Source organism: Leptinotarsa decemlineata, unplaced genomic scaffold (genome assembly GCF_025532065.1).
Source record: "Leptinotarsa decemlineata unplaced genomic scaffold, Ldec_3_MD MMD2_tig00026358_RagTag_RagTag, whole genome shotgun sequence".
NCBI lineage: Eukaryota > Metazoa > Arthropoda > Insecta > Coleoptera > Chrysomelidae > Leptinotarsa > Leptinotarsa decemlineata.
In genome coordinates, this window is record NW_027412703.1 from 6517734 (window position 1) to 6532130 (window position 14397).

Here is a 14397-nt window from a genome sequence, read left to right on the forward strand (position 1 = left end):
TTTTTAATGGCTTAAATGTTGATTTGGGAGAATTGAACACAGAATGGCGTTCAGCTAGTGAGGTCAGAAAGGGATATTACTCAAATTAGATGTGGATGGAGTACATTAATGGCAAAAAAACTTCCTTCGATGAATCAATGTTCAGTGATCTTGCTCAAGAGGTAAAACGGGTATTAGCTTTGCCGCACTCCTCAGCAGCTGCTGAAAGAATTTTCTCCCATTCAAATTTGATAAAAGTCGATACGAGAAATAAACTTGCAATAAAAACACTATCATCTTCATAATAAACTGAAGAATTACTGAAACAGAATTGTTCGAATTCATGTTACAATTTTGAACATAATAATTTGCTGAAGTGCAATCACTCTAAAATAAAAAAATAGTGAGGTTCTGAATGAAAATTTTATTCCTCATATTCAATGAACTTAACTCTTGTTCAAGTAATTATTTTTTGTTTGTATAAGAATGTATGTTTTCTGTTGAATAATATATTTTTGTTTTCCAAGTTTTATTTTCAACAAATGTTCCAAGTAAATTTTGAAAATTTGAACTTTTCATTCAAAATAGATAATTTGAATTACTCGCCTCTCAAGATCAGTTTTTATTCGTCGTAAAAGCTTCAACCCAAAAAAAAATTTAATCTATCACCTTATGGATCTGATACGAAAAAAAATTTATTTTTAGTACAATAAATTTCAACCCATAAACATCACTGTATGTCATTTGTCAATTTTAAATTAAGAAAATAGATAATATGTACCAAACGTTAGGTTTGAAAAATACTCTAGTTCAACTTCAAACCATAATTGAAATAATATATAAATACAAGTGAATTTCATTCTCATTATAGATCTATAGTCTTCAAACTTGATTGAAGAAAATGTCTGTTTTTGTGGACGTTGAAATTATATTGAGAGAATATAGGTAAGTATTGGTGTAGTGAGAAATTATTTCCTTAAAAATTCTAATCTTTTTAGCAACAATATTTCAAAAAAAGCCATCATCGCCGTTGTTCATAGATATTTGCAAAAGATCATAGTTCGCCCCAATAGTGTTATTAACAATTTTGAAAATTCTGTTCTACACAAAGATGTTAAAACAATAATTGTTGGTGATATTCCCACATATGTAAGAGTACAGGAATATGAATAATCAAAATATGTTCAATGTTTCATTTTAGAATAATTCCTTTGTTGATTTTGGTAGTGTTGAAGTGAACTGGTTTGTATACAACTTAGATGATTATGGGCCTATTATGCAATGTGAGAGTGATGGAGATGAAGGAGAAATTATAATCAGTACTCAGTTGTCTCTGCCGTCTGCCTGTCTAGTAAATCTCTGGGAAAATTTATATTATGACCACAACATCAAGCAAAATGTAAGTTATATTGATCAGAACTATTTTTGAACTACAATAGATATTTACATCTGATAAAGTATAATAGATGAAGAATTAGTGAATTAGAAGAAGTTTGTGTATCTTTTAAAGTTCACCTAAATCTAGAAATCAGAGAATGATCATTTCTGATTCTTTTCAATTACATTTCATTTTTTTTAAGATTTAGTTTCTCTTGTCTCTCAAAATCATTTGAATTCATACAAATCCTCATCATCTTCATTGGTTCAACACAACACCTCGTTTTACAAATTAATTTGGTTGATAGACTAAGCTCACTCAATGTAAAAGTTGAATAGTTACAAAATGAAACAAAGTTGTATCAGTTCTGAAATTGTGGATTTACAATCTAAAGAAGAGTATATCACACCTTTTCAATATATTGGGAAGATTTATCTTTTCATAGATTAGAAAAATTTAATTATTCCAAGACCAATATTGGAAATTAGGTATCATTATATCAGATTAATGTACCTATATTTTTTAAATGCCAATGTATGAATTGTGGAAATATTGAATTCAATTTGAATTAGTCAGAATTATTTAGAAATATTTAAAACCTTTTATTCATTGGAATCTCCACTACTACCCCTAATTATTAATTGATAATTTGTAAAGGAAAATCAACCAAATGTTGACTTTTGCAATGAACAAACTATTTCAAAGTTCAGAATTGAAAAAGCTTCATGCAAAACAAAATCTTTCCTGATTTGCATTGAACTTGAACTTATGAAAAAATATTACTCATTACAACCACAATGCAAAAATTTGAATATTCATTAATACAGTTGCCGGACTGAGTCACGGCCGGTGAGAAGCCCCTCCCTCAAGATGTGCAGTAGGTGTGTAGAAATCTGTTATTATTCTGTTAAATTATTCAAGCTGTAAATATCCAAATTCAGTTAGTGATGGAGTTTAAAAGTAAATTGCATAAACATATTTCAAATAGTCAAACTCGTGAAGTTGTTTCTAATATATTTAAATATATTGAGAAAGAAAAAACGTCGGGGGTACTTGACATTCCATTAGATAAGTTGTACGAACGAGTGATTGCTGTAACAGGTGATTCAGAAAGAAGTATTCGAAGAATTGCTACACAACAAAGGGACATAGAATGAGGTGCAAGTTTTTTTAAATCACCATCTAAAACGAAAAATAGGAAAAAGCCTAAAACCGATTTAGACAGCGCAGATAAAAGTTTCTTAGTAGAATTATTATAAATAGTTATACCACTGACAAAATTGTGCCTACAATGCCGAATATTTTAGGAAAATTTAAAGAAATTGGATGTAGAGAAAGAGAAGTTTCTCTTCGTAAAGTAGTAAAATCGATGGGATTCCCCTGGAGAAAAAAACGAAAACAAATTGAAAAATATTAATGGAGAGCCATGATATTCGTCAATTGAGAATAGCTTTTTTATGTGTCATAAAATCATACAGACAATTAAACAAAACGATTGTATATATGGATGAAACATACATTGATGCTTCACATACCGTTGCTACTTGTTGGAACGACAATTCCAATGAAGGACCAGCTAGGCTCGTTTCAAAAGGACAACGCTTAATTATTGTTCATGCTGGCAGCGAGAAGGGTTTCATTCCCAATGCTTAACTGATTTTTAAATCAAATTTAAATACCGGAGACTACCATCACGAATAGAATTTTACCAATTATAAAAATTGGTTGGTGGAAAAATTATTTCTTAACCTACCTCCAAATTCAGTCGTGGTTATTAACAATGCCCCTTATGAACGTTCAGAAAGATAAAGCACCGACTTCTAACAGTAGGAAACAAGAAGTGATAGAATGGTTAAGGACTGAAAATATTTATTTTGACACAAATATGTTAAAACCTGATTTGTACAACTTTAATAAACTCCATAAACCAAAATTTCAAACGTTCGAGATACATGAAATTTTAATTCGACATGGCCATAGTGAATATTACGGGAGTTTTTTCCCAACACCAAATCGTTATTTTTAACACCTCGACACGTGTTTCGATCACCAAGTGATCATCTTCAAAGAGGAATATTAAAACTAAGAACTAGTGCGAGCTAATCCTATTTATGTTATAAAGGTAACTAATACAGGTAAACCATCCAGGCGTACCAACCATACAGGTATACCAACCTAAATTAATTTTACAATTTTGCTTTATCTATTATTTTACAATATATGTTTATATAAAACAATTTTCAGCTATATAAAAATTAATTTCACAATATTGCCTATCCAAATTTATTTTTGCAATTTGTCCTTAGGTAGTAATCAGTAAACCCAACAACATTATTTTATTTTATTTTAACAAGCTTTATAGTATGCTCTTTGATATAGGTCCGTCATCGTTATTCATAATATTATTGTGTTTACTTATTTCTACACTCTCATGGGCATCTAGTTGCCTGTTGTTGTTAACTTGTCTAACTAATCTTAATGAACTGAAGTCTATGGAATGGTTTTTTTGCAAAATATGATGGGCGACTGCTGATTTTTCAGGTCTTCCATATTTTAAGTGTACTATGTGTTCCTTATATCTTACTTTAATAGATCTTTTTGTCTGTCCATAATATTTTGCATCGCAGTCCTTACATTCAATTTCGTAAATTCCAGACTTTTCCGAATTCTCGACTTTGTCTTTTGGATTTCCCAAAAGGCTCTGTAGTGTATGACTTGTTTTGAAAACCACCTTCATACTTAATTCCTTGAAAATCTTTCCAAAGTTCCTCGTATATTGGTGGTATGGAACTGAGATGTATTTATCTTGGTTTTTGTCCTTTCTGAAAGTCGAGATTTCGTTCATTCTTAACCTAAACTTCTTTTTCCTTATTATGTCATCTACAATACCCCTCGAGAAACCGTTAGTGGCTGCTATTTCCTAAATTGTACGTCTTTCTTTTGTGAACCTATCATGTGTTAGAGGGAAAGTCAAAAGATGATGCACTAAAAAATTCAACTCAGCACGTTTGTGCTGTCCACAGTGATGTGAACTGTCAGGAATATACCTGTACATGCTTGTTTCTTTTTTAAATATATCGTATTCTAACCCTCCATATTGGCTCCTCATTACCAAAACGTCAAGAAATGGTAGTTGTCCCTTATTTTCTAACTCATATGTGAATTTTATTGATGGACATCTATTATTTAAAATGGAAACAAAGTCGTCAATATTCGAATATCGTGTATCGAATATCGCGAAAATATCAGCCACATACCTTAGCCAAATCCTAGAAAAATACTTCGACTTTTCTTTGGTTTCCATTTCGAATCTGCTCATGAACAGGTCTGCCATGTAGGGGGACAAGGGGTTTCCCATGGCCGTTCCTGTTGTTCATAAAAGCAACCTTCTACCTGGAACCGATTTTGTTTCATACACAAAATAGTAAGAGAAACGAATTAATCGATTTTGTAATTATTGAAATTATTTTTCTCTAGTAATTCCCTGAGGTATTGCAAGGTCTGTGGAATTGGGACGCTAGGAAATAAGGAACTAACATCAAAAGAAACCGAAATCTCACCTTCTTGCAGAACCACGTTTTTTGTATGTTGTATGAACATACAAAATACTGGATGGTTTACCTGTATGAGTTACCTTTATAGCATAAATAAGATTAGCTCGCACTAGTTCTTAGTTTTAGTCTTCCTCTTTGAAGATGATCACTTGGTGATCGAAACACGTGTCGAGGTGTTGAAAATAACGATTTGGTGTTGGGAAAAAACTCCAGTAATATTCATTACTACACCAAAGGTTCCAAACAGTGCATCATAAGTATGGCCATAGTGTCTTATCATTACCTCCCTACCACCCAGATTTGAATCCCATCGAATTGGTATGGGCATCACTAAAGCAATACTTGGGACAAGAAAAATTTGTCTTCATGTCAGGGATGTCCAAACATTTACCTATGTGCAACTTTTTTTGACGAATTCAGTGCTGAAGAGTGGAAGAAACGCTGTGATCACGCAAAAAAGTGGGGAGAAAAATTATTGGAAGCAGAACATTTGTGCAATTATTATTTATTTTTTGTTGAATTAAAATAATTATTTATCATATAAAACTATGGTAATCAAAAAAGAATTTTAGGAGTGACTTGACAATACAAATCACTCTAAATTCTTCATTACCTAAAGTTGAATTACTTATATATCACTTGTAAGGTTCACAGCATGGGTTCTACGTTTAATCAAGAGGTGCAAACAAAAATTGTGTTGGACTAGTGGGAGAACTGACAGCGGTAGAAATTTAAGAATCCAATAAAATTTGGTGGAAGAATGTTCAAATACTTCGATTTACAGAGAAAATTAGTGACTTATCAAACAACCGACACGTAAATAGCAACAAATTGAAAACACTCTGTTCTTACTTCAATGAAACTGATATTCTCAGGGTAAGAGGTAGAATATCCGAAATCATTAATAGTAAACATGGATTCACCAATTCTATTCGAAAAAGTACCATCCGTCTGATTAGACACCCAAGCATCACAATCAAACAGCCAGTGTGAAGCATTGAAAGAAGGAGGGGAATTGTCCCTTTTATACAATTTCTTTCAAGGAAAGTGTTTAATTGACAGTTCATTTGATTTCACCCAGTGATAAATGTCAGAGGTATATGGCAAATTAAAGTTGCCCGTTACTTCAAGAGGTTCAACATAACACACCTAGAACACCACTATTTATGAAATCTTCCATTTAGAAATTGGCATTCTTGTGTAGACAGTTTCTCTAAATGAATGTATTATTCGCTACAAAAAATTTCACAATGAAATTATCAATCATTACTTTATAAAAAATAACTAGGATCAAACTGAAAATTCTTCAGAAATTAGGAGTAGGTAGAATAGAATAGAATTTGTTCATCATTGAAATATCATACACATATAACATATACATTACTGGTACAATATTTATCAGACTAGTCACACAAACTGAAGAAAAAGCAGCTTATACATTAAAATCTAAAAATTCTTCGACATTGTAAAAGGCATTATCTAGGAGAAGTTCTATTAAAGATTTTTTGAATGTATTGTAATTTTCAATATTTCCTAGTAACCTAGTTGCTTTTTTATAACATGTGACTCCTTGATAGCTTGCCGAGTCTTGCCCGAGGGCTAATCGTGAATATGGTAGTCTCAGTTCATTTCCTCTGCGAGTATATCATACGGTTTTTTGTATGGTGTGATTCATTTCTTTTGATATTCATAATTATGAACAAAATATATAAAGACGGTAGTGTTAAAATAGCTAGATCTTTGAAAACTGTCTTGCATGATTGCAATGTATGCCAGCGATGAATCTAATTTTTTTTTTTTGATAACAAACACTTTTGTTAGGTATCCTGAGTTTTCCCAGAATATTAACCCATTTGAGATATTAGATTGTACTAATCCGAAATAGGCCAATTCGAGTACTTCTAGTGATACTGTTCCATACTTATTATGAAGCAGACTCTACTCAGTTCTGTTATTAGATAATCTGTGTGTTGTCGCCAAGTTAACTTCTGAATATTACTGGAGTTTTTTCCCAACACCAAATCGTTATTTTTAACACCTCAATACGTGTTTCAATCACCAAGTGATCATCTTCAAACAGTTTAACAGTTTAATCTTCCTCTTTGAAGATGATCACTTGGTGATCGAAACACGTGTCGAGGTGTTGAAAATAACGATTTGGTGTTGGGAAAAACAAATATTCATTACTACACCAAAGGTTCTGATCAATTACTGATCCTAGATACTTATATTGATTCACCTGCTCTATAGATCTGTGATGTATTTTTATTAGTGAACAATGATCATTAGTATGATTTTTTTTGTTGATAATTCATGAAAACAGTTTTATTTACATTAATAAGTAGACCGTTATTTGTGCACCATTGTGAAAATTCATCAGCAGTTTTATTTGCAGCTTGAACAGAGAGGAGAAGTTCATTTTCTGCTACTATTTAATAGGTATCATCAGCATATATTATTGTTTTTTGTGGAGATATACATGAATTTTCAATATCACTCATAAATATTATAAAGAGAAGCGGAGCCAATGTTGAGCCTTGTGGAACTCCTAATGAGACAGAAGCTGGTTGTGATTTTATTTCATCTATTACCACTATTTACGATCTTTGACATAAATATGATGCTACCCATTCATTGGCTACTCCTCTTATTCCCATTCTATACAGTTTCTCAAGTAATAAACTGTGGTCAACTGTATCGAATGCCTGGGATAGATCAAAGAATAAACCAATTGGAAATTTCTTATCATTGAGGTTTTTGTATATGTTGTCACACATTTCGGGTATGGCAGATGATGTTGATTTTTGCTGTCTAAAACCATGTTGACATTCTGGTATAAGTTTATAGTGTTCAACAAATTCACAAATAATAGGCATGGTCAATAACTTTGGCAATTTGCGGTTGCAAACAGATATTTCTATAGTTGGTTATGTCATTTTTGGAGCCCTTGTTTTTATATATGGGTATAGACTTTGATGTTTTCACTGATTCTGGAGATATGCCGTCACATAAAGATTTATTTACAATAAATGATAGAGGTTGACAAATTATGTCATTGACACTTTTAAGAGATTTACTGTGTATATCATCTATTCCTGAGGCTGTATTTTTTGTGGTTTTATTAATTATTTCTTGGATCTCTATATGTGATGTTGGATATAAGAATAAGCTGTTGTATGAAAAAGGAGATAATTTCAATTCATTTGCCTTAGGTTGATTTGTTTTTATGTCAATGAAAAATGTATTGAGAAGGTTACTTACTGTTGTTTTATCTGTAGTAGTATTACCATTGATTGTTAGTTCTAAAGTATCATTATTTTTCATTATATTCCTATTTTCATTGATAATTTTTCAACTTTCCTTATTAATATTTTCTGCATTTATAATTCTGTGGTTGTTATACCCCATTTTTGCCCGTTCTACTACTTCTGTATATACGTTCTTCAGTTCTATATATTTTTGTTTGATAATTGCTATGTTAGAAGATTTAGCTAGCAAAGGTTCTTCGAATAAAAAAAAAGCATGTTATATTGAAAAGTAATTTCTGAATTTTTTTCCATGATGTGAAGAAGTATTGAAATGAAATATTTTCGTTAAGATGTCACTGTGTGTATATTCAGAGATATACCGACTTGGCTTTTAGCTTGAGTATGTAAACACAGCAAAGCCAATTGAGTATGGATAATATTGCTTTTATCTCTATTATAAAAAATGTAATTCTGTTGCATATTCAGCTACCCTTTCGACTTCTTCATCAGTGTTGTGGTGGGATATATTAGAGATATACAATAATGCAAATAATCGCGGTTAATCGCTTTTTTAATTTTTTTTCAGTTGCTCAGATATGCACAAACAATGATGGAATTTTCTGACAAAGGTGTAGACTGCAACGTTATCAGTTGTAACAGAGTTATTCTACTTCACGGCCCACCAGGTACTGGTAAAACTTCTCTGTGTAAGGCTCTGGCACAAAAACTAACTATAAGAATGAGTGAAAGATTCACATCTGGTCTTCTAATAGAAATTAATAGTCACAGTTTATTTTCGAAATGGTTTTCTGAGGTGAGTGTTTTTAATACTTTTTAAGCAATAATAATATAATATAATAAAATTATTATATTTCAGAGAATGCTCTACATTTCATAAAGAAAACATCAAACATAAAATGAAAAGTCACACAATTTCTACAACAGGTTTATAACTTATCTATATATTCCTGAAGTGAATAAGGTTCTCACTTGATCAAAAGCTCTGACACCTGTTTTGAATTTTTGCAGACTCTCTAACATTTTAAGTCTCTGTGGTAATTTATTGAAAAACCTTATAGACACATAGGATGGATGCCTCTCTGACAATGTCAATGTATGAATTAGAAAAGATATTTTCATATTGCGCTTAGGATAATTATGATTTGGTCTAGCTTTCAAAATTCTACTTTTATTTTTTAATAGGTATACTACACTCTCATAGATAGAGATCGCATATACTGTCACAATATTATTTGCCTTAAAGATTCCCCGGCATGACTGACGAAAGTTCAGTTTGAATATAACTCCCATAATTCTTTTTTGGATAAGGAATATATCAGAGGTATTACTGCTGCTTCCTCAGAATATCATACCAAATTTAAGTAAAGATTCAAAATTCGCAAAATATATAATTTTTAATAATTTTTCATTGCGGTAGGAGCCAATAACTCTGATACTGTAACATATTTGATTCAATTTTTTTCCCAGATTTGTAATATGGCTTATACCAATGCAAGTGTTCGTTAACATATATACCAAGTAATTTTGTTGAGTTCTGCACTGCAAGTTCATTTTTTGACAGATTGATTGTACTTGATGTTTCAATTCTTTGTTGTGCCGTTCTAAATAAAATAACATTTGTTTTCTCGACATTCAGAATCAAATTGTTCTTTGAGAACCAGTGGTTTGCTCTGTCTAACAGGTTACTCGACTCTATAATTAAGTTTGGATAGTTGTGACTTGATACTAACAGATTTGTATCATCAGCATTATTGATGATATGAATGATGAATGATGATGAAAATAATAAAAAGCATGGGACCGGTTACACTTCCCTGTGGGATGCCCACGTTATTTTCTCGTGCCTCTGATTTGAATATTTTTCCGTGTTTTATGATTTTAGTTTTTTGCAGACGTTCTGACAAATATGATTCAAACCACTTCCAGATATTTCCTCTAATTCCATATCTATCTAGTTTTGCCAGTAAATATTTATGATCTAAGCAATCATAGGCTTTTGATTGGTCCAAGAAAATACCTAGGACTATTTCATTATTTTCAAATGACTGAATAATTTTCTCAGTGAACTTTTTATATATCCATGTTGAGAAGAACTTAAAAGGTTGCACTTTTTCATAAATTTCATGACTCTATCAAACATTGCCATCTCAAAAAATTTTGAGAAAGATGGTAAAACGCTCATCAGTAGAAAATTCTCAAATAACTCACAATCTCCTTTCTTATAGGTCGGTGTTATCAAAGTAACTTTCAATTGTTCGGAGCAGATTCTATGTTTAAAAGAGTTATTAATTATATGTCGAATAATACTAACAACATCATCAATACATAATTTCACCAAACTAACTGGTATTTCGTCATCACCACAAGTATGTTTGTTTTTGATTTTCTGTGCCAAATTCTTTATTTCATCTTCGGTTACAGGTTCAAGAAACATTGATTGTCAATTATTTGTGGTGTTACAAGTGAATTCAGTTTTATTTAGTTTAAGTGTCACACTATAAAAAATTCGGAATGATGTTCAGTGATATCATCTGGATTCCTTACTTTTTACTAGGAGCAACTCTTGGAAATATCCTTAATAGATGTTAGTGAACTGTCTCATCTGAACTTACTCTGAAAACATTTATAAAGTACTCCAAACGAAAATGTCTTGAAGAAAGCAGTTATCCCTTTAAATTTATCCAGAAGACAACCTCTACCTTGTCCAAATCATAATACTCAATCATCATTATATCTGAATTAATTTCTGGAATGAATTAGTCAATCACTTCTATTACCAAGCTAAACAACTCTCAGAGAATGGTTATAAATAACATTTCCATCTCCACGCTCTACTGGTTTCAACTATTTTGACAAACAAAAAATTATATTATTATCAAGTGTGTTACTATTTGAAATCGCATTGAATAATTGTTATAATAATCATTTGATACATGCCCTGCATGTTATTATTTTTCAGAGTGGAAAACTAGTTAATAAGATGTTCACCAAAATAAAGGAGACCGTTGAAAACACAAATACTCTTGTATGTGTTCTAATAGATGAAGTTGAATCATTGGCTCATGCTCGAAATCAGTGTTTATCTGGTGAAGATTTCAATAAATACTTATTCCAATAATCTATTGATTTTTTTCGTTTCAGGAAGTGAACCATCAGATTCAATTAGAGTAGTAAATGCTCTTTTAACTCAAATAGATCAAATAAAAAGACACTCCAATGTTTTAATACTGGCCACGTCCAACATGACTGAAACTATTGACTTAGCTTTTGTAGATCGAGCTGACATCAAACAATATTTGGGAAATCCATCTGTAACGGCAATATATAAAGTATATCATTCTTGCATTAATGAGTTGATTAAGGTAAAGCATATAATATTTTGTATTGTATTATATTGTATTGAGATTATATCATTTCAGGCTCAAATTATAAAAGAACAAGTTTTGGAATCTGTGGAGACACTGACTGTTGATGAAAGTAAGGAAAAGACAGAAGAAACTAAGCAATTATTAGCGATATCTGAAAGGAGTTGTGGCCTTAGTGGACGATCATTAAGAAAAATACCATTTCTAGCACATGCGTTGTTTTCAGAAAAGTCTTTAGTCAATTTAAATGATTTCTTGTATTCCATGGAGAAAGCTGTTGATAAAGAACTTGAAGAAAGACGCCATTTTGAAGGTTTGAAAAAACAGTCATATTGAAAATTTGTGAAATAAGTTTTTCTTGATTATCAAAATGGTATTTATGATCAGATTTACCTTAGTTGATAATTGATTTTGTAGAATATTTGTACATTCAAATTGTTCATTTTATTTTCTCACTATGCCAATCAACTAAAAACTTTGTTACATATTGATTTATAGTTTCAAGCTGATAATACATATTGAAATGTAAAACTAACTTAAACTTTCTTTGATGTCCATTATATGTTCAAAAGACTGAAAAAGGCGGATTGTTTTTTTGTGATCATTTATTCATTTATCGATTGAAATACAAACAGAAACAAATCCAAAATAGTATCTAGTAATTACATTATTTTCTTATTATCTGTTGTATCGTCTTTAACATTGCGGTTTCATTAAAAACTGTGCAAAATAAGCTTTTGACTTTTATTTGAAGTTGAATAGCTGAAAAATCTACATTAATTCCCCCCGTGAAGAAACGTCTTCACTCTCGCTCACCTTGATTCTGGCTAACTTTGTCACCGGACGTCTGAAAATTCCATGTTTTATTTCAACATACACCACTCGAAATCGTTCATCTGGACTATGATATATCTTTCCAATTTTTCCAAGTTTCCACTTGTTCCTAGGAATGTAACGAAAACTATAGTCATAGATCTTTATTTGCTCCAGTTACATATAATGTACATATATAAACTCCGAGGAGTGTGGAACATGTCAGTAGTAAATAACAACTAAATAACAAATCAAAGTTTTACATTCATAATCAATATTATCTCACGAGTAGTTTTAAGACACAAAAAAAAACAATATATACAAAAATCAGGCATATGTAAATAACATTCATATAGTTAGCATACTATCATTTAAGAATTCCTGAAAGCTATAATAAGGTTTTTCTACGAGATAGCTCTTCAAACGACATTTCATTGTTGATTCATATTGGTGTCCCATCATCGCATCATTTCCCTCTTTTGGTTGGTAGGAAAATACTCCTAATACCACTTTTTCAAATACTCATTAGCATTTTGATGTAACTTCCCCCATTGAGACTTAGATTGTTCCCTTCGAATCTGCCTACAGTATCATCACCATTAGTAATCTCACGATGAAATGATTGAGTGTCAAGGACTCTCGGTCGCTTAGGTTTGTTGAAACATTGATGATTGCTTCAACTTCAGTAACAAGGATCAGGAGTCGCTTTGATACTACCCCCATGTATAATAATAATAGAATTTATTCATCAATCAAAGGTTATACAAGGCATTATACTTACACATACATAACACTTATCAGACTAGTCAAGAAAGAAAAGAAGGTAATCTACAAATAAGTCGTTAATCGCAAACAAACCAGAAAAATTGTACATACAATAGAGTCAGTCTTACAATTATGAGATATCACGAATTATAAAAGTCTTCAACATTATAAAATACTTTTTCAAGAAGAAAGTTTTTCAATTTATTTTTGAATAGAATGTCATTCAGATTCACATCTATCAAATCTCTTATTTTATTGAAACACTTGATACCAATATGCTTTAGTGAATTTTCACAGACTGATAACCTTGAATAGGGTTGTCGAAGTTTTTCTTTATTCCTAGTATTATACATATGAGTGTCTTCATTCCTCATTAGTTCTTTTTGGTTACGTTTTATGTATTCGGTATTCAACCGTTTTAGGAATCACACGTTAAAAGGTAAGGCCTCGTTAGTCCTTAGCTCGCACAAGATTCCCTCATTTTTTTTGTATCAAGATGTAGTAGTAGAAAGCCAAAAACTTTCTTTCCCAAAAATTAATCACTCCTAAAAATATAACCCCTTCAATTCAAAGTTTCTCAACTTCTGAGAGTTGTCGTTCGTATGGGGGCGACAGCTGATTAACGAAAAAACAGATTTTGAACAGATGTGACTCGCAGCCGGTGGATTATACCGTCAATCAATATGTTTATGAATCATTTCTTCATTAGGGGTCCTAATAGTCCAGCCCAACATATGTATTGCATGTTAATATTTCCTTCGAAAGTTGTCCCATTATTGGCTCACGCTGTTTAGCTTTCTTTACTTTACAAAACTGGCAATTAGCAAATACAGATTTAACGGTCTCGATTCCTTGGTATGATAATGATGAATTATCAGCCTTGAAAGGGCATTGATTGAATATGGAAAACAGAAGATTTCTACATTCTGGAAATCTCTTTCATAAAATCATCTTTACCGGAAGACCTTCCTATCTTCATCGGAAAATAACATTCCGCACTGATGTTCATAATGTCATTATTAGACATCGAGGAATATTGTCCCCACCCCCATTCAGAACTGAACTCTTCAAGAGATCGTTTAGTTATCAGATTTGCAAGATATATAATCTCATTCCACCAAATTTCAAAACAGGAAGTATCCTAACTTTCAAATCCCAACTCAAAAATCTTTTGTTCAGGTAGGTAGTTCAGTAGGTTTTTATTCATTATTTTCACATAACAATGTTGAAAACTGCCGCTTTCACCAAAAACTGTATAGACAACAGGTACGCAT

General features: G+C 31.5%; 1 protein-coding gene across 1 annotated transcript; it reads left to right on the forward strand.

Annotated features, from left to right (window-relative positions):
- The first annotated feature begins 721 nt into the window (after window positions 1–721).
- On the forward strand, window positions 722–12278 carry Rpt1 (26S proteasome regulatory subunit Rpt1). Its single transcript, XM_074184617.1, has 7 exons — window positions 722–924; window positions 978–1128; window positions 1181–1378; window positions 8746–8973; window positions 11140–11266; window positions 11322–11542; window positions 11600–12278. Exons 1-7 carry the CDS (start codon window positions 881–883, stop codon window positions 11879–11881), a joined length of 1251 nt encoding a protein of 416 aa, XP_074040718.1. The 5' UTR covers window positions 722–880; the 3' UTR covers window positions 11882–12278.
- The last annotated feature ends 2119 nt before the right edge of the window (window positions 12279–14397 follow it).

Excerpts from the sequence above, each read along its gene's own strand:
- Rpt1 (XM_074184617.1), top strand. The coding sequence starts at position 881 with ATGTCTGTTTTTGTGGACGTTGAAATTATATTGAGAGAATATAG. Across the intron at positions 925-977 it reads ATTATATTGAGAGAATATAG|CAACAATATTTCAAAAAAAG; the intron begins GTAAGTATTGGT and ends TAATCTTTTTAG. Across the intron at positions 1,379-8,745 it reads ACCACAACATCAAGCAAAAT|TTGCTCAGATATGCACAAAC; the intron begins GTAAGTTATATT and ends ATTTTTTTTCAG.